Genomic DNA, 20293 nt, shown 5'->3' with positions numbered 1-20293 from the left:
TTTCATCTGTTGTTGGCTGCTACCATGTTACCAGTGAAATTGTGCATTTTCTTTTAACTATTTTCCTACCAGACTGTCTTCTTCTTTTTATTTTGTATTTGTTTGCCTGGACTTATTTCTTTTGAGATCTGCCACATATTCAACTTTCAAGCAGAGAGTTGAAGTAGTCTGATGCAGGAATTAGTAATTGACGGGTGACTATCAGTCTGTGTTGGGCATTTGATAGCGAGGACAATCCAGATGCGGCCATGGCTAGCAGCGGAACCAACAGCGATGACGCAGCCAACATAACTGTCATCAGCAGACACAGCGCTGCGCAGCAGCAAGAGGAGGAGGAACCCTTGTCTCAGGATCTCTTCCAGGGGAAGCCAGGTAAGTTGGGGGGGGGGGGGGGGGGGGGGGGGGGGGGGAGAAAGTGTGATATGTGAACACTGGCCAGGGGTTTTACTGACCCTTATTCATCCAAAGTGCCCAATGACGCCTGCTCGAGTTCTCATATGCAGATCCCTGAAAAGTGGTTTAGGGTAACCCGAATGACCCTATTTTTCCCGCCGACCCTAAAACTTTTTTTCCATTTCTCAAAAAGAAAAATCCATTAAAAAAAAGGCACGTTTTACGAACCACACCAAGACTAGAAAATAAAAATACAAATAAAAATAAAGCCGACCTACCGACCCTATTTTTTGGGGTCATGTTACCCTTCTTCTTCTTGTTGTTTGCTGGGTCATGTTACCCTTCTTCTTGTCGTTCGCTGGGTCATGTTACCCTAAACCAACTTATATTTGTGTTTGGCCTTACAAAGTAACTACTGCAAGTTTGACGAAATTATAAATGCTCAACCATCACAGGAAGCTAGTATTAATGTCTGCTGATGAACTTGGGATCTTTATCGTGCGCATGTGGTGATGATGGTGAAACATGTGGTGATGATGGTGAAACATGTGGTGATGATGGTGAAACATGTGGTGATGATGGTGAAACATGTGGTGATGATGGTGAAACATGTGGTGATGATGGTGAAACATGTGGTGATGATGGTGAAACATGTGATGATGGTGAAACATGTGGTGATGATGGTGAAACATGTGGTGATGATGGTGAAACATGTGGTGATGATGGTGAAACATGTGGTGATGATGGTGAAACATATGTAAACAGATGATGACGATCGCCCGGTGTCGACACCGTCGCGACACATGCCCAGCCTACAGCTGTCAGGGGAGGCAATGCTGGTGCCAGAAACGGTGGAAGAGAGTCTGTAAGTTGAACTTGTCATTACAGTCTGGGAGAGTCGCTGTGTTGATACTGTTATGTTTAACTTTTCATTACAGTCTGGGAGAGTCGCTGTGTTAATACTGTTATGTTTAACTTTTCATTACAGTCTGGGAGAGTCGCTGTGTTAATACTGTTATGTTTAACTTTTCATTACAGTCTGGGAGAGTCGCTGTGTTAATACAGTTATGTTTTGTATTTTGACAGTCTTCTGTTTGTGTGAGTGTTTGTGTTCTTCGGTGTGTATATTAGTGATTTAGTTATTGACATGGAATGGAAGTATTCTTCATTAGTGTTTTGTCTTGATGTAAAGTCCACCCTTAGTGGAACTCGCTGGAGTAGGAGTTTTTTTTACAAATATATTTTATTTTATTTCAAACAAGATATGGCACTGGCAGCTCTGTGTACCACTGAGCCCTTCTTCTTCTTCTTCTTGGCGTTCGCAGAGGTTACACAATCAGTCCAGCACTGGTGATAAATGTTGTCGTTTTCTCCAACTCCTGTCGACTGCCGTATAGTTTGGTCTGCAAGGGAGTTGGTGACGGCCACACTTCTTTTCGTTCCTCATCTAGTAAGGGACATCGCTGTAAGATGTGTTCCGCTGTTTGGTCCTCTTGACCGCAGGCACAGGTTGGTGATGGCGCCAGCTTGAACTTTCGGTTCATGTGAGCATTGAGCCTGTTGTGGCCAGTACGCAGCCTGATGAGGTTGACTTGCTGCTCTCTGGACATTGTGTGGTAGTCATCTCTGTTTGTCCTTGGCCTCATCAATGCCTTGATGATTGTCTTCTGCTCACTAAAGCTGACACTGTTTTCAGGTTGGTCTTCCACGGCTCCTTCTTTTGCCAGCTCATCTGCCCTTTCATTTCCTGGTATCCCACAGTGTGCTGGTATCCACTGGAGGACAACTCTTCTGGTTTGTCTGACCATCTGTAATGCTTTGGCCAGCTGTGGGAGTTTGTCGTTCTCTAGGGCCTGAAGGACTGAAAGGGCGTCCGAGAGGAAGACAACTTGGTAGCAAGGGTCTGCGGAGTCCTGAACGAAGGAGGCGGCCTGCATGAGAGCTTCTGCTTCTGCTTTATAGTTTGTGCAGTGTTTGCCAGTGGCAACGCTGGATGTAGCTGTATGTCCCCCAGGGAACTGGATGAGAATGCCTGCACCTCCATTGAGCACGGCGTTAGTTGCTGATCCATCGGTGTATACATGGATCCACGCCTCTTTTGGGTACTGTTCGTCGATCAGGGCTAAGGTGAGTGCCTGTCGAGCTGTGTCATTCTGATCTTCTCCTGAGGTAACATGTGGAACACTGGTGCAGATCTGGATGCCTGGTTTCTCTGTTGCCTTGGGGGTTTCCTCTTCTTCTTGAGTCAGAGGTAGAGTGTTCTGTGGAAGGACTTCCCTGTACTGTCGGGAAAGTCTCTTGCTCTCGTGTACAAAACTGCTCCGTTTAAGCCGGTTCTTGGTGAGGTTGCTCAGTCTGTGCTTCATGGGGTGGTCGGGTAGGCACTTGAGCTTCTCGGCCTGTACCATAGTCTTGGCTTCTCTTCTCTGACAGAGGGGTTGGATGGTGGTAAGCTTCTCCATTTCCTTGATGGGCGTGGATTTCATTGCACCAGTGATGAGTCGGAGGGCCTGGTTTTGCACACGGTCAAGGGTCTGCAGGTTTGTCTTGGCTGAGGTTGACCACGCTGTGGAGCCGTACTCGAGGTGGGGTCTGATTGTTCCCTGGTATACTGTCTTCAGTATCTTCTCGTTCGCTCCCCAGGTGGTACCTGCCAGCTTCCTGAGTATGGCTAGCTTGCGCCGGGCCTTCGTCTCTGCCTGTGCAATGTGTGGTTTCCAGGTCTGCCGCCTATCAAAGGTGACACCAAGGTACGTTGCTTCTTCATCCTCTCTCAGAGGAGTTCCACCAAGCTTAATGGTTCCGGCTTTCTGCTTTGGCGACAGTGTGAATAGGGTGGTGGAGGATTTCTCCTTGTTGATGGAGACGCACCAATTTTCTGCCCATGCGTTCAGCCTATCTGCCGCTTGCTGCATTCTGTAGGTGGCAGTACTTGCGTGCTCCTCCTTGCACCAGATCACAAGGTCGTCTGCGTAGAGAGCAGCTTTGATCCCCTTGGGCATCTCAGACACCAGATCGTCGATGAAGAGAAGGAAGAGTGTGGGGGAGAGGACTCCGCCCTGAGGGACGCCATGACGAAGGAGGAACTTCTTGCTTTTGGTCTGGTCGACGTTAACTCTTGCCCTGCGGTTATAGAGGTAAGAGCGAATCCACTGGTACATGTTGCTGGACACGCCTTTCCTCAGCAGTTTTACAAGGAGTCCATCTTTCCAGACCTTGTCAAAGGCCTTCTGAAGATCTATCCAGGTGACGAAGACCAGCTTCTGTTCCTGAAAGGCATCTTCAACTTCTTGCGCCAGGTAAGTGACCTGATCTTCAGTGCTGCGGAACTGTCGGAATCCAGCTTGCTCAGGGGCGAGGAGGTTCCTGGATTCCAGGTACCACCTGAGGCGCTCGTTCACAATTCTCTCCAGGGTCTTCACAACACAGCTGGTGAGGCTGATTGGGCGATAGCTGGTGGCCTTCTTTGGATCCTTCCCTTTTTTTAAGATGGGGATCATGATCGCTTCTCGCCAGAGTTGTGGTAGCGATCCTTCTTGCCAGCTGCTGTTGAAGACCTCGAGTAGCTTGTTCTCTGCTGCACTACCAAGGTGGGTTAGCATCTCGTTGGTGATGCCGTCTGGGCCAGGGGACTTCTTCGCCTTTGACTTTTTCAGAGCTGAGTGCAGCTCGTGGAGTGTGAGTGGTTGACTCATGGCGTCCACTGTCGACTGTCTGGCAGGTCTCTCTCTTTTCTCTCTTCTTGCTTCTCTCTGTTTCTCGGGGCTAACATGGAGGTTGCTCTCAGCTGCATAGCTTTCAGCAAATTGGTTGGCAGCATGCTTTCCAGTTAGCACCTTCCCGTTCTCTTCTAATGTGATCTTTCCTCTGCTGGTGTTCTCATCATTCAACTGCTTGGTGAGCCTCCAGAGCTTTCTGCCATCCTTCTCAAGGTTCAGAGAGCTTGTTTTCTCTTGCCAGCTTCTCCGTCTTGCCTGTAGCTTCTTTTTGAGAAATTTGGCTTTGGCTTCCTGGAGGCGGATGTTGTTGTTTTGTGACGGGTTGACTTCTGCTTCCCTTCTGGCGTCTGCCAGATCATCATCCAGTTCCTGCAATTCATTGCTCCAGTAGGGCTTATAGTCTCTCCTGGCACCCCTGGGAATGGACTCACGCGCTGCTCTGAGGATGCTCATGTTGAAGTCCTTCGCCACCATGTTGATGTCTCGACCCTCGACTCTGATGTCTTTGGTGAGTTCGCTGGTGCGGTGTCTAAAGAGGAACCAGTTCGCTCTTTTGTAGTTCCACCGTGGGAAGGAAGCTTCAGTGCAGGACTCCATGCCCAGGGTCAAAAAGACTGGCCGATGGTCACTTCCACCTAGCTGTTCTCCGACCTCTCTGCTGGTTAGCTGGTGCATGTCTTCCGTGCAGAAGGCTAGGTCAGGAGTTGATGTAGTGTGCCATCTTCTGGAGTAGAATGTAGGGCAGTCAAAGGGACTGTTCAAAAGGATGAGACCTTTGTCGTCCTGCCAGTTCTCCACCTCTTCTCCTCTCCGATCCAGGTGGTCATATCCCCAACTCTGTGAATGACTGTTGAAGTCACCCACCACGATGAAGTTGGAGGCCTTTGCAGGGATCGTGTCAAGGGCGAGGTGTCTATCATTGGGGCAGTAGAAGTTGACAAGATGGAATTCTGATGTCTTCGTCTGGATTCGAATCACCTGATATTCGGAGTCCTCCATGTGCGTTTCTATCAAACAGGCATTGATGTTGTTCCTGATGAGGGTCAGGATTCCTCCTTTGCTTCGGTCTGTTCTGTCGGACCTAAGGCATTGGTAGCCTCTCACTTTGAAGGACTTTTGGGGTGTCAGGTGCGTCTCCTGAATACAGCAGATGTTGATGTTCTTCTCATGCAGGATATGCTCCAACTCTGTCTTCTTGTTCAGGATACTTTCTGCGTTCCAGTGCATGACCTGAAAAGGTCGCTGCTGACTGGGTTTCTTCCTGGTTGTGGTGGTGCCAGTCACTTTCCTCCCGCGTCCCCTGGCGTGACAAGACGGACGGGAGGGACCTCCAGTAGTTGGGGCTGGGTCCCTTTGAGGCATGGGACCCGACGCTGCTCCACCCTGGGGGGTCCTCAATGGGCGAGCGCCATTTCCATCTGTGCTGGTTGATTGTGTCATCATTTGCGTAAGTGCGTGTACCCGTGGTTTGTTAGAATGCGCCGTGCGGCCCGGGTCCTCCGTCTTCAGCATTCGGGGTTTTCTGTCGGGGTTACCTCACCCTTAGCTCATGGCCCATACGTCCTACCCTGAGAGCACAGGGGGGAGGATTTTCCGGGATCCCACCCGGAGCCAGTTTGGTCCGCGGCCGCAAGCGGCTGATCTCCATATCTGAAGACCGTTCCCCTATCCGCCACCCGGGGACGCGCTGGGTTGGGGGTGGTCGCCCCACTGAAAATCCCACACTGGGTTAAGAAAGATCAGCCTGTCCCAGCCACTGAGCCCTAAGGTAAAACATGTAGGAGGGGGGGGGGGGGGGGGCAGGTAGGATGGGAGAAACTGGAGTTGGGAAGAAGGAAAGTGAATTACAGTGGAACCCCCTTTTAAGACCCCCAGACCTGAGAACCCATACGATTTCGCCGTATTTTGTACGCATAATTGTCGAGAATACGCTCAGTACAGTCAGTGGGAAAAAAATACGACGAGAAAAATTCCTAGACTACTTTTCTTCACAAGCCCATCCTGAAGCCGATCCAGTATTTTGGCACATGATTACGACACTATATTAGCCGCCGTCAAAAAAATTTAATCGGATCGTGTCAATCAATCAAAACAACCAGGCAAACGAAAGTACGGTATTTGGCGAAATCGGCTCCGAGAATAAACAAGTGAAACAAAGAAGAAAAGGGAAAAAGTTTGAACAAAAATATCACACACACACCATTTGTAACCAACACACACATGTAGTCCCACCCGGAATAAGCTTTTTTGGGATGATTTACGACTTTTGCGCACATTTCGAGCAGACGAAAACACAACATGGCGGCTCTCGCTCCTCCAACTATTGCGAGACACAAAAAAAACGAAATCTCGCACGCGCGAGATCCTGATACATCCGGTGTTTCTCTGTACGCTTGTCACGACAACTTGTTGACAAACGAAGATTCGCGAAAGAAAGAGAAAAGCGCCGAGTCTTGAGTAGAGAGCTAATAAAGTACCGGTAATTGCTAATCGAGCTAAATGAAAATCCGCGGCGACTTCCATTAGGTGAATGCTATTCAAGTTTAGGTCACGTTTTAGACACATCTTTTTATAAGCCGCAATGCGATTTTTTTTTGTTTAAAAGTCGCGGCTTGTAGTCCGTCAAATACGGTACAGTTTTTGTCAGTAAAAATTGAAAAAAGCATTTGTTTTAAATGTATAGGTAAACTTAATTAACGGTGTGACGGACGCGCATGAGGCATGTTTTAATCATGGATGTGCAAACGCTGTGTGGAGTACGCTCATTTTTTTGAAAATACACCAAGTTTGTTTGAGAATACTCAAAGTGCAAAACAGGGGTTCCCAGGTCTGGACCCCCAATTTAAGACTCCCTCCCTTTTAAGACCCTGATTTCTCAGATACCCAGTTCATAACCTCTGTAAATTTACCCGTATTTGAAAATACCCTTCTTTCTGAGACCTGATTTTCTCAGAGGTTTTGATGTCTTAAAAATGGGTTCCACTAATGTAATGTTGTTCTGCGTGTTGCTGGTGTGCGTACCCCTCATGCTGTGCTGGCTGTGTTGAGGTAATAGACTGATTAAGTGTACAGTGCCAGTGGTAGTGCTAGTGGTTATCGGTACTTTTTTATGTGTTGACGTCAGCGATGTGTGCGCAGTTCAAAGGTTAGGGGTCAAAGTTTACGGATGCTTCCTTCGATCCGCTAACGAGCTGTGGTTGAATCGACGAAAATAACGAGCCCCAAAAGGTATGTAAAAACTGAGCGAACGCTTGTTTATTTACACGATTATTTATAACTAGTATGTTCCTAAACCACTTAATGGTACAAATGTCAGTTTAATGTGTGATATAATCCTGGTTTGATGCTGTAATTTAAGCGTTGAACAGAGCAAGCTTTTTCACATTTCAAACACACAAAAAATGGCTGCTTTTGATTTGTGTTCAGTTTTTCGATTCACCCTTTTTGATTTCGATTTCGCTTACTGTCTGGAAGATGAGTTATGCAGTGAAAAGTTGCAAATGTTCCAATCCTCTCGCTGTTTATGTTTTGTTTTAAGATCGATCTTCATGGATGCCAGGGACCAACTTTTGAGCTTGCGGCGTGGGACGAGGATGACGCAGAAGATGATTTTGTTGTCTTCGCACTGCTTGATCAGGTTAGCAAACAAGTCAAAGCTTAGCTTCTAAAGGCATTAAAGGTTCCGCTGAAATATAGATCTAACTGTCAGGAACAGGCGTATATTTTGGTTATGGCCGGTGAGGTTACTTTGGATTGGTTATGGTTAGGTTTTAAATGTTGTTCATGTAAAAAATTAAATGTTTTTTTGGTTAGATTTCATAGTCATGAAAGTGATCTTGTCTGAATCTACAGTGATACTGATAGTGATATTGGGTAGATCTAACACTTACACCTAGATTTGGTTTCCGTGTGACTTTGTTACTTACATTTAATGGTTTATAAACATAGAGTTTTAACTATTTACTGTTCAAGAATCAAAATCAAATGGAAACTGATGACCAAATCTGCAGTCAAGAGTTTTAGTTTCATCAAAGCATGAATATTATTATTAAGTCCACTCTCTGTCACAGAGTCTTTGTCACTGTCAGTTTGTGTTCTTGTGTCATTTTAATTTGATAGCAATACATGTACTTTCAAGAAGGATGTTACACTTACTGGTTCTATCAGACTTTTAAGCACAAGGCACCTTGGTTCTAGTTTTATTATTTCTAGGATCAAATTACTTCAGTACAAGGAAACTTCTGTGTTCTAAAACATACACAGTATTTATATCAGAATACTGTCAACTGGTGCTTTTTGAGATGCACAGTTGAAACTATTTATCCAACATGCTTCAAGTTCAACCTGTAACTTAGTGTAAGGGTCATTTGTTATGCAGGGGCGAGTGAACAATCCGCTTGGCTAGTAACAACAGGCTCGCAACTCACCTGGCTGGTCAATTAAAATTCTGGTCAAATGCAACCAAAAGGGTTTTAACGCTACTGCAGATCAATTGTGGTAACTGGTATGTATCGGGGCGGGGAAATTTCTGCCAGGTTAGTGACTTTCTTGTGAACAAGAAACAATTAACAAGTGGCTCTATCCCATCTTTCCCCTATCCCATCTCCCCCCTTTCCCCGTCGCGATATAACCTTGAATGGTTGAAAACGACGTTAAACACCAAATAAAGAAAGAAAGTGACTTTCTTGAAGTTACTCGCCCAGCTGGCGAGTTAAAATGTTGGAGTTTAACTTTCCCTCTGTTACCCAGTATTGATTTGAGTAGCTTCAGCAGAATTTTCAGGCTAATTAATTGAATAAAGTGTACAAGTGATCCATGATTTCACTAAGTTTAACCTACATTTCAACAGCCAGAAAGAAGGGCCTATGAGGGTCAGTTCGCCCTCGATCACTTCACAGCCATCGAATGTGAGGACTTATTTCGCTTCAGCGCGGAAGAGATTCGGAGACTGTGCGCCCTTCTGGGAATGCAGAGGACTATGCAGGCGCCTAATGGAATGAACAATCAAGGAACCAAGGCCAGTGGTGAGGATTTATTTTTTTTACCCTGGTTGCTGTGAAGTTGAGTTGTATTTCAGTCAGAATGATAGTTTAATGATCCTCCTCCATGATTTGATTCGCAAAGTCATGAAGTTTGCATTTACTGTGAATATTCAGTGAGTTGTTTTTACTATTTCAGGTTTCGTAAAAGATTAAAGCGGAGCGTTGAGTTGGGGCATAATTTATTTTGGGATTGCTTAAAATCTCAAATTTGAACTATGTATTTTGAACTTGAATCACAAAATGTACCTGACTAACTTTAGCCCCTTTGGTCGACACAGTACTCTATTTAGACAATAGAGAAATAATAGTGAATTGGTTGTGCCACTTACTGACTTAGTCTGTGGAGTTGAGTGAAATTATTTTTAAAATATGGTAACAGGATAAATAAAGATGCGTTGATACTGATAATTTATTCATATTAGTTTAAAAAAATAAATGAATATTGTTTTTACAAGTTGACGAAGTGGCCGCCATTGTTACGTGAATCCAAGTTCAAGGGAAGTTACTTTTGATGTGCAAAGGACTTATTTGTTTTAACTTTTTTTTATGATAATTGTTTTTATTGATTTTGTCTTCGTGGTGTCCCCCCCCCCCCCCCCCCCCCCTTAAAAATTTTTTTTTTTTAAATTTTGTTCTTTTCGGGTAACTGTTTTTGTGTGTGCAGTATAGCCAGTAACTGTGTCAAACCTGATAAATAGAAAATCAAACTGATGATAAGCATGTCGGGCTGGATATTTTAAGGCGCGTGAGAAAACTTTTGCAGTGTTATTATTTTGAACTTGAAGACTGTATGAGAATATGCCTCTCCACACACATTCGCTCATTTGAATTTATGATTTTTTTCAGGATTGGAGGTGCTCTGCATCTGTCTGCGGAGGTTGGCTTACCCATGCCGGTTTGCTGACGTTTCGCAGATGTTTCATCGTCCCAAGCCGGAGTTGTGTGTGCTGTTCAAGGTAGGTATCGACTTCATCTATGATCAGTTTTCTGACAAACTAACAAACCTCAATCAGCCATGGCTGACAGTGCCCCAACTGGAACGGTACTGTGCAGCTATACATGCCAAGGGGGCTCCTCTGGAGTTTTGTTGGGGGATGGTTGACGGCACAATACGATCAATGTGTCGCCCAGGCCATTTGCAACAAGAAGTGTACAATGGCCATAAGAGGGTGCACTCTCTAAAGTTTCAGTGTGTCGTGACACCAAATGGCCTTGTGGCAAATGTTTTTGGGCCCTTGGTTTGTCGACGACATGATGCAGCTTTGCTGAATGGTAGTGGCATTCTTGAACACATGCAGCAGCACATGGTCACTCCAACAGGAGATGAAATGTACCTGTATGGGGACCGAGCCTACCCCTTGACCCCTAACTTGATGAGGCCGTACCGTGGACAGATCACAGAAGAGCAACAGGCCTTCAACACAGAAATGAGCAGGGTGAGAAACTCTGTTGAATGGGAATTTTCAAAAATTGGGCTGTGGGCATTTTTGGATTTCAAAAAAAATTTGAAGCTGTTCTTGTCCCCTGTAGGGAAACTCTACCTGGTTGGAGTTTTGTTGTCCAACTGTCATACTTGCCTACATGGCAGTGAGCCATCACAGTTCTTTGGACTGAATCCACCAACACTGGAGGAGTATCTCTACTAATTGTCTGTGTAGCTCTCAAGTAGAAGAAATGCTCATTGCATTGATCTTGTGTCACATGGTGTTAGGCATCCAAATGGCCAAGCATCTAAACAAATTGACCCTGTAGAAGGCTTTAAATTATTAACATGATTTCACTGCTTAGAGATGGCCAAATCTACTGCCCGGTCGCCTGGTGGGAGTTCAAAATATGGTGGATAACCCGGTTTGCAACTACAAGTATCTGGTCAAATGCAATTGGCGGGGACGTAGCTAAGTTGGTAGCGTGCTGGCTTTGTAGCCAGTTGGTCGCTATCAGCGTGGGTTCGATCCCCACGTTCGGTAAGAGATTTATTTCTCGGATTCAACTTTGTGCAGACTCTCTTTGGTGTCCGAACACCCCCGAAAAAGATCCCAAGTTCACAGCAAAAGTCTCAGGGCTTGGAAAACACGAAGACACGCTTGCATGATCTTTCATCTCTGATTATCATGATCGTATTTCAATACTTTGACAAGACAAACCCAATGCTGGTGTGTCGAAGAAGACAGCCACAGCGGGCTTGTTCGAATCAAAGTATCACACCATATTTTCAGCGTATTACCAACACCTGTCCCAATATAGACCAGTTGGTCTAAGAGGACGTTAAACCCTAATAGTCAGTCAAATGCAAAAGCAACTTTTTCAGTGGTACTTTATTGAGTTAAATTTGGTTAAACCAAATAGATGCTGCACATTCAGACATTTCTGTCGTCTGTAAAATTGACACACAAAAAAAGAAGCACCCAACCGGGGCGCGCTTTAAACGTTTCATACTGGCTGCGGCCTGTTTCTTATTTCGCTACTGATTCCAAACAAGCATATGTCTATTATCAAGTGAACCTGCGTAAAAATAAAGCCAGGTAAGAACCCAGCTGACCTCCATTTATTGATCATTTGTAAAATTGTATGCTCTTGTCACTTGTGTATAAATACATATCTGATGGTCACTCATACTGACACCGAACATAATTTGTTTGTGTGGTATATACCGGCTTTTGACATATCTTGCAGGACAGTGACTTTCTTGAAGTAACTGCTAGTGCTACTTTGCTTTATCAGCCTGTACAGCTGTACTTGCTTTCGCAAATTACTTTAGTACATGCTATTCTTCATTATGCATTAGTAGGTGTGCACATGGATCTCTGACATGGGTACTGCTGTGTTGTAATTTGTAGTTTGCAGGCAGAGGGTCTTCTTGTCTGCCCATACCTCGGTACCAAGCGGCCACTAAACAACCATCATCACCAGCCAGGCAGTCACATGGGACTCTCCACTCTTCACTGAAAATCTTGTTCTTCAACTATAACTTTTTCAAAGACACTGAACTGTCAAATATTTGGGCTGTGTGGATTTGCCTCAGGACCCGTCCTTACAAAAGATCCAATCTTCTTCTTCTACATTCATGGGCTGAAACTCCCACGTACACTCACACATTTTGCTTGAGTGTATTTTTAACGTGTATAACTATTTTTACCTGCCATTTGGGCAGCCTTGCGTCACTTTCAGTGATCTGTTGGAATGTACATCTTTATTTGCTGCTGACCACTCACTCATCCTCTATAAGGGGTAGGGGGTTAAAAGTGTTTGGTTTGGTTCGATCCCCACGTTCGGCGAGAGATTTATTTCTCGGAGTCAACTTTGTGCAGACTCTCTTCGGTGTCCGAACACCCCCGTGTGCACACTTGCGCACGAAAAAGATCCCACTTTCACAGCGAAAGTCTCAGGGCTTGGAAAACACGAAGACACGCATGCATCATCTCTCGTCTCTGATTATCATGATCGTATTTTGATACGCCCACCAAATGTAGCTGAACACACCTGGAGCTAGACCTTACATCTTCATTAATTATTTTATTTCTAGTGCCATTACATTCCTAAATAACCACATATTAATAACTGGATCTGTCCATGAATTGAAATGAGTTTGTGTACTATTTGCTGTATGATTATTTGACTTTGAAAGTGAAACAAATTGAAAATCAAATTATAGTCATATGAAGTTAGAATTGGTTATCTACATATATATGTGTATAAGGTGTTATAAATAATTTATAATTAATAGTACTTGAAGTTAAAGGGATTATTTTGAGTAACAGAACATACATTTGAGACTTGTTAAAATATTGCCCTTTGCATGGCAAAGCTTGAAGAAATAGTAATTAAATTCAACGTTTGAAATTGTATTACAGAGTGAGAGTTCAGTCCAAAGTGTGTATACATGTCTATGTGTTTGTACAATTATAATGCTTGTTTTTATGTTGAAACAACTCACTCTAGATCTGATTTAATTGTTGTCAGTAAATTCTCTCTCTAACTTAGCTTTAGTGCAAGTCAATTTATTGGAATAATTATGATTAATGATAAATGTACAGAAACTAAATTTATTGCAGATATAACAGTAAAACTGATGCATGCATCTCAGATTTGGAAATCAGAGAATTTTATGGTGAAAGGGAGGCAATCAATCAAGAAAGAAGAATAACAGACTACTCAGACTTGGCTAAAGTGAGATGTATTTCTGATCCTGGTCATTGCTAGGTGTTTGCCATGGAGTCTGGCTTATAAAAATTCAGGAAGAGAATAATGTTTGGATAAGTGAAGGAAAAGTAATCAAAGATCACCATATCAAGTCGGGCTTTGCTTGCGGTCGCTCTGGTACTGAGGTCAAGCAGTGCGGCCGGCTAACAGGTAGTTTTGGGTCGCTTGTTGTCTTGTCACCATTGGCATAAAAAAGAAGAATGGGTTTTCCGTGTGACCTTGTGCTTAATTAAAATATATGAAACTGTAGATGTTGCGGAACTTTAGACTTCATACATGCCTAATATTACCGAATGTAGGAGGATAATGCCAACCTTGTTTTCCTTGCGTTTTTGGAATAATTCATCTCTAATCACACAAACTCACACACAAAATTTGAACAAGATTTGAAAACAAAAGTGAACTTAGCAATCAACATTTTTACTGAATCAAAATATAACACACAACAGAGTAACAAAAAAACCAAAAAAAGTTAAAATCGCCACATTCCACCCCTACAGAATTAAAAATTATACTAAAGAAAAAAACGCTGAAAATTTATTTTCTGAAATAAAACTGATCACGACCACCCCCCACCCACCCAAAGAAAGATTTCTGGTAATCATTTTTTTTGTAAAAGTAACTAAAAAAAAAAGCGGCATCTCGCTTTGCCTGCAACGCGAGTTCTTGCCTGCGGAGATCCAGCTACTCCCTCCTCAACTCTCTCTCCGCTTCGGCTTCCCTCCTCCTGAACTCTCTCTCCTCCCTCTCGCTCCTTCTTCTTTCTCTGTCCTCGTCCGCTTGTCGCCGAAAGGCTTGGTACTCTTCTAGCACCCCTCCTCTTCTCTTTCGCCTTATCGTCGGTACTTCATCTGCAATTTAAAATAAATAATGTCACATGCATAACAATTGTGATAATCAATTCAGCTGAAGGGGCCACACGTATGAATGTCAAAGCTAACAAATTTAGTAGTGGACTGGGGCCTGGGCTGACCAGGAAACCTAAAAAAAAAAAAAAGGTTATTGAATACAGTTGGGAGTACAAATATGTCCAACCATTAATTCTATGTTTCATTTATGCTTGTTTGTTGTGGGAACTCTGCTGCAACTATCTTTAGTTTTGGCCTGGATATGCAGAGACTATGTCAATGAGAGACTTGCCTTCACCACTGCCGGAAGGCAGACCTGTCAACCCCCTCCAAGGCCAACCTGTATTTATATGACTAGAAACTGTATTCAAGGTAACAATCCCTTACACACCAACTTTTTTTTTTGAAAATACAAAAACCAGCTTCAGGCCTGTTTACCCCCCAGAATCGCTCTAATGGATGAACTTGATTTTAAACAAGTTTCATCTACAGGATGGAAAATAACCATGTTTGAAAAATTTCTGACAAAACCAAAAATAACACAGTTGCCCCCTTTGTCCTGATGTAAATTATCAATAATTATTGACTCAAAACTTCAATTTAAATAAGAAAACAGTTTTCAGTAAGTTCCAATTGGTAACTTAATTTCAAAACGGCTCACTCTGGTGAAAAGGAAGGAGATTTGGAAAATAGCATGGGCACTGTCTGCAGGTCTATTTTTAGTAATCATTTGCATAATCTCTCATACTGCTTTTCAATTCATCATTTCTGGAGTTAAATTCTCAAATGATGGTTGAATCATAGATTGAATTAAAAGAGAAACAAGTGACTAGTAAGTTTGTTCCACATTCTAATTTTCAAAAGGACTCCATGTATCTAACTCAAAATAAAACTTGTCAGCGATCATGCAGATATCTGACACCGGGAAGGTCACTGAAGCCATGGAAGTGGGCTATTTTAAAGGATTCACTGACCCACATATTCAAGCAGTGGATCACTACAACGTGCACTACACTTACTCCTGTCTGTGTCTCTTTGATTCAGTTGATATGCCTGATATGTGTGTGTGTGTGTTAATCGTCACTTGCATCTTGAAAGGTTCACAGCATTGACATGAATTACCGGTACAATTTGGTTTGCCCGTACTGCTAGGCTGTGTAAGCCGTACACACCTACATTTTGATAAATCCCGTACACAACACGGGAAAACCGTACAGGTTGACAGGTATGGGAAGGCTGGGCCTTTTGCAGATTGCCCAGGGCTGCATCCCGTATTATCTTGGCCTATATATATATAAGAAACATTACGATGTATCAATACAAACAACATTGCACTTACCGGTTCTGTGGTTGTTGGTTTTCTTTGTGTCGTCTCTGCTGCGTCGTCTGCTACGGGTAAGACTTTTCTTCTTTTTCCAAATGAAGAGTCAAGACATGGGACGGTACTCTTTAGAATTATGCATCAGTTGTCTTCCCTACCATTACGTTAACGAAAGAGAAACTAAACGCACTCGCCGAGACGTCGTTGTCGGTTTCGTTACCGTAAGCGGAACGCGTAATGATACATAGATTTTCCTTAAGTTAACCACTAGCACTACCACTGACACTGTACACTTAATCTCCCTAATGTTGCTGTGAGTGTACCCCTCATGCTGTGCTGGCTGTGTTGAGGTAATGTTGTGTTGCTGGTGTGTGTAACCCTCATGCTGTGCTGGCTGTGTTGAGGTAATGTTGTGTTGCTGGTGTGTGTAGTCCTCATGCTGTGCTGGCTGTGTTGAGGTAATGTTGCTGTGAGTGTACCCCTCATGCTGTGCTGGCTGTGTTGAGGTAATGTTGTGTTGCTGGTGTGCGTACCCCTCATGCTGTGCTGGCTGTGTTGAGGTAATGTTGCTGTGAGTGTACCCCTCATGCTGTGCTGGCTGTGTTGAGGTAATGTTGTGTCGCTGGTGTGTGTAACCCTCATGCTGTGCTGGCTGTGTTGAGGTAATGTTGTGTTGCTGGTGTGTGTACTCCTCATGCTGTGCTGGCTGTGTTGAGGTAATGTTGTGTTGCTGGTGTGTGTAACCCTCATGCTGTGCTGGCTGTGTTGAGGTAATGTTGCTGTTTGTCTACCCCTCATGCTGTGCTGGCTGTTACAGGGGTGACCAGGAGATCTGTCCCACACCTGAGGCCTACGGAAGCATGCCCTTCATCATTCCAAGCACCCCAACGCTGCAGGATGTCGCTGAAGGTAAACATTGTTCCACACATGCTTGCATGCACATGCACACTGACGCACACACTGATACGCACCCACACTGACACACACACACACACACTGATACGCACCCACACTGACACACACACACACTGATATGCACCCACACTGACACACACACACACACACTGATACGCACCCACACTGACACACACACACACACTGATACGCACCCACACTGACACACACACACACTGATATGCACCCACACTCACACACACACACACTGATATGCACCCACACTGACACACACACACACACACTGATACGCACACACACTGACACACACACACTGATATGCACCCACACTGATATGCACCCACACTGACACACACAGACTGATACGCACCCACACTGACACACACACACACACACTGATACGCACCCACACTGACATACACCCACACTGACACACACACAGATACGCACTCACACTGACACACACACACACTGATACACACCCACACTGACACACACACACACACTGATACACACCCACACTGACACACACACACACACACTGATACGTACCCACACTGACACACACACACACTGATATGCACCCACACTGACACACACACACACACACACACTGATACGCACCCACACTGACACACACACACACACACTGATACGCACCCACACTGACACACACACACACTGATACGTACCCACACTGACACACACACACACTGATACGCACCCACACTGACACACACACACACTGATACGCACCCACACTGACACACACACACACACTGATACGTACCCACACTGACACACACACACACTGATATGCACCCACACTGACACACACACACACTGATACGCACCCACACTGACACACACACACACACTGATACGCACCCACACTGACACACACACACACACACTGATACATACCCACACTGACACACACACACACACACTGATACGCACCCACACTGACACACACACACACTGATACGCACCCACACTGACACACACACACACACTGATACGTACCCACACTGACACACACACACACTGATATGCACACACACTGACACACACACACACACACACACACTGATACGCACCCACACTAACACACACACACTGATACGCACCCACACTGACACACACACACACTGATACGCACCCACACTGACACACACACTGATACGCACCCACACTGACACACACACACACTGATACGCACCCACACTGACACACACACACACACACTGATACGCACCCACACTGACACACACACACACTGATATGCACCCACACTGACACACACACACACACACACTGATACACACCCACACTGACACACACACACACTGATATGCACCCACACTGACACACACACACACACTGATATGCACCCACACTGACACACACACACACACTGATACGCACCCACACTGACACACACACACACACTGATATGCACCCACACTGACACACACACACACTGATACGCACCCACACTGACACACACACACACTGATACGCATCCACACTGACACACACACACACACACACTGATACGCACCCACACTGACACACACACACACACACTGATACGCACCCACACTGACACACACACTGATACGCACCCACACTGACACACACACACACTGATACGCACCCACACATGCTAGCACACACGCACACCCTAACACACTGACACGCACAGGGACAATATGAACAAACCTGTGTGTGTGTGTGTAAATGTATTTGAGACATTGACACAGTTGATGTAGTTGTACTTAGAAAAGGCTGATAACTATTTATAAACCTCCTTCCATTTGCTTGAACTCTAGGTTACAGGGAATTTGACTGTTTTCTTCATATTGTCCCTGTTTGTAAATGCATTTGAGACACATACACAGCTGAAGCGGTTGTGCTTAATAAAGGCTGATAAATATTCAAACCCAACTGCCACCTCCCCCCCCCCCCCCCACACACACACTCATAACCAGCCTCATATTCTTTCTTGCCTCTTACCATCAACCATATCTGTTGGTGTTTGATTGGGGTGTTCATTTTCATCATTGACTCTATTTGGGACACTGCAACGGTAGAAGCCGGTGCTGTGAAAGGCCTGATATCCAAAGGGAAGTAATCCGGATAGTGGAAGCACAGACACTTGAGACTCGATCAGAAAGTTCTTCCTGGTATGAACACTACACAAAATAACTACACAAGAGTATGATGCAGGATAGATCTTTCTTCCAATCAACAGAATTTGAAAGAGTGTCAAATGATTTTTGAGGGTTTACGCCAGAAATGATGACTGGTACAGTGGACCCCCCATTTTAAGACCACCTCTGTTTAGAGACCACCTCTGTTTAAAGACCACCTCTGTTTAGAGACCACCTCTGTTTAAAGACCACCTCTGTTTAGAGACCACCTCTGTTTAGAGACCACCTCTGTTTTAAGACCACCTCTGTTTAGAGACCACCTCTGTTTAAAGACCACCTCTGTTTAGAGACCACCTGTTTAGAGACCACCTCTGTTTAAAGACCACCTCTGTTTAGAGACCACCTGTTTAGAGACCACCTCTGTTTAGAGACCACCTCTGTTTAGAGACCACCTCTGTTTAGAGACCACCTCTGTTTAGAGACCATGGTTTCTAAGACTTTCTGTTCATAACCTCTTTAAATTTACCCCCGTTTTAAGACTCCTCCTTTTTAAGACCTGATTTTGACAGATTTTTGGATTTTTGTTTGTTTGAGAGACAGTTTGTTCATTTTTATTTTTTTTAGGTCTTAAAGGGAGGTTCCACTGTATTATATTATGTGGTGTTGTGAACTGAAAGAATGACGCCCCGTTTCAGGTGGAGAGAAGGAGTACAACCCTAGTGAAGCAGAAACACTCAGCTCTCAGCCAGCACAGGTAAGCAACACAAGATACAAGATACAAGATACAAGATACAAGAAGTTTTATTGTCCTCATCAATACAAGGAAATTTGGCAAGAGGCTGTCTTAAAAGCTGCTACTGTTCAAGATTTTTTTCAAGAGAATTTTGCAAAGTTTTTCGTTGTTGTACAGTAAAACCTGCGAGCAAAGGACGCTCTTGGGGAGCCTTGCCACTGTCCTTTGTAGCAAGGTGTCCTTTCTTATGAATATGAATGTGCCAACATTTTTTTGGGGAAAAAAAACCAACAGTCACTGATTCTTTTTTGCCTCAGTGATTATTAAAACTCAAAGTTTTGAAGCCCTCAAGTTTTTTTGGTTTTTTGTTCAAAGAAAAGGAGAGAGAGAGAGAGAGAGAGAGAGAGAGAGAGAGAGAGAGAGAGAGAGAGAGAGAGAGAGAGAGAGAGAGAGAGAGAGAGAGAGAGAGAGAGAGAGAGAGAGAGAGAGAAAGAGAGAGAGAGAGAGAGAGTGAAGAGAGAGAGAGAGAGAGAGAGAGAGAGAGAGAGAGAGAGAGAGAGAGAGAGAGAGAGAGAGACAGAGAGACAGAGAGAGAGACAGAGAGAGAGACAGAGAGAGACAGAGAGAGAGAGAGAGTTTCTTATCTGAAGCAATGGGCCATTCATGATTCACTGGAAGATTCTTTGATCGAGCTGTTGAAAACCACTCGAAGAGTTCTTCGTTCAACTCATCATAGGTTGTTTTTCTTCTCTTAACACATTTTGCCGTCGATCTGGCACCGGAGTCCCACTGACTGAGAATTGGTGTTCGATCAGCTTTTATGTTGGAAATTTGAGTTTTTCCGCAATTCAGCTCATCAGCAACTTTTCGAACGGTCTTTATGACATCGACTCTCTCTTCTAAAGTCAAACATTTTCGTTTTGGCATGATGAGACGAAGACGAAGGATGAGACGAAGATGCATCAC

General features: G+C 44.4%; 2 protein-coding genes across 5 annotated transcripts in view; both read left to right on the top strand.

Moving 5' to 3' along the window:
* The window catches only part of LOC138949430 (TP53-binding protein 1-like), a 129615-nt gene that overhangs the window by 6494 nt on the left and 102828 nt on the right, over positions 1–20293 (top strand). For all 4 annotated transcript variants that reach the window (XM_070321282.1, XM_070321274.1, XM_070321259.1 and 1 more), the window contains exons 5-8: positions 227–372; positions 1159–1258; positions 16341–16432; positions 19290–19348. In XM_070321282.1, coding sequence (XP_070177383.1) covers positions 227–372; positions 1159–1258; positions 16341–16432; positions 19290–19348 — 397 coding nt within the window. The remainder of the gene's footprint in view (positions 1–226; positions 373–1158; positions 1259–16340; positions 16433–19289; positions 19349–20293) is intronic.
* On the top strand, positions 7085–12999 carry LOC138945294 (uncharacterized). Its single transcript, XM_070331164.1, has 4 exons — positions 7085–7099; positions 7651–7749; positions 8962–9136; positions 10001–12999. The coding sequence occupies exons 1-4, from the start codon at positions 7085–7087 to the stop codon at positions 10798–10800; spliced, it is 1089 nt and encodes a 362-aa protein (XP_070187265.1). The 3' UTR covers positions 10801–12999.

Source organism: Littorina saxatilis, linkage group LG1 (assembly GCF_037325665.1).
Source record: "Littorina saxatilis isolate snail1 linkage group LG1, US_GU_Lsax_2.0, whole genome shotgun sequence".
Taxonomy (NCBI): Eukaryota; Metazoa; Mollusca; class Gastropoda; order Littorinimorpha; family Littorinidae; genus Littorina; species Littorina saxatilis.
The sequence above is the reverse complement of the archived record's forward strand: the minus strand, read 5'-3'. Positions and strand labels throughout refer to the sequence as shown.

Excerpts from the sequence above, each read along its gene's own strand:
- LOC138945294 (XM_070331164.1), top strand. Across the intron at positions 7,750-8,961 it reads TCTTCGCACTGCTTGATCAG|CCAGAAAGAAGGGCCTATGA; the intron begins GTTAGCAAACAA and ends ACATTTCAACAG. Across the intron at positions 9,137-10,000 it reads TCAAGGAACCAAGGCCAGTG|GATTGGAGGTGCTCTGCATC; the intron begins GTGAGGATTTAT and ends GATTTTTTTCAG.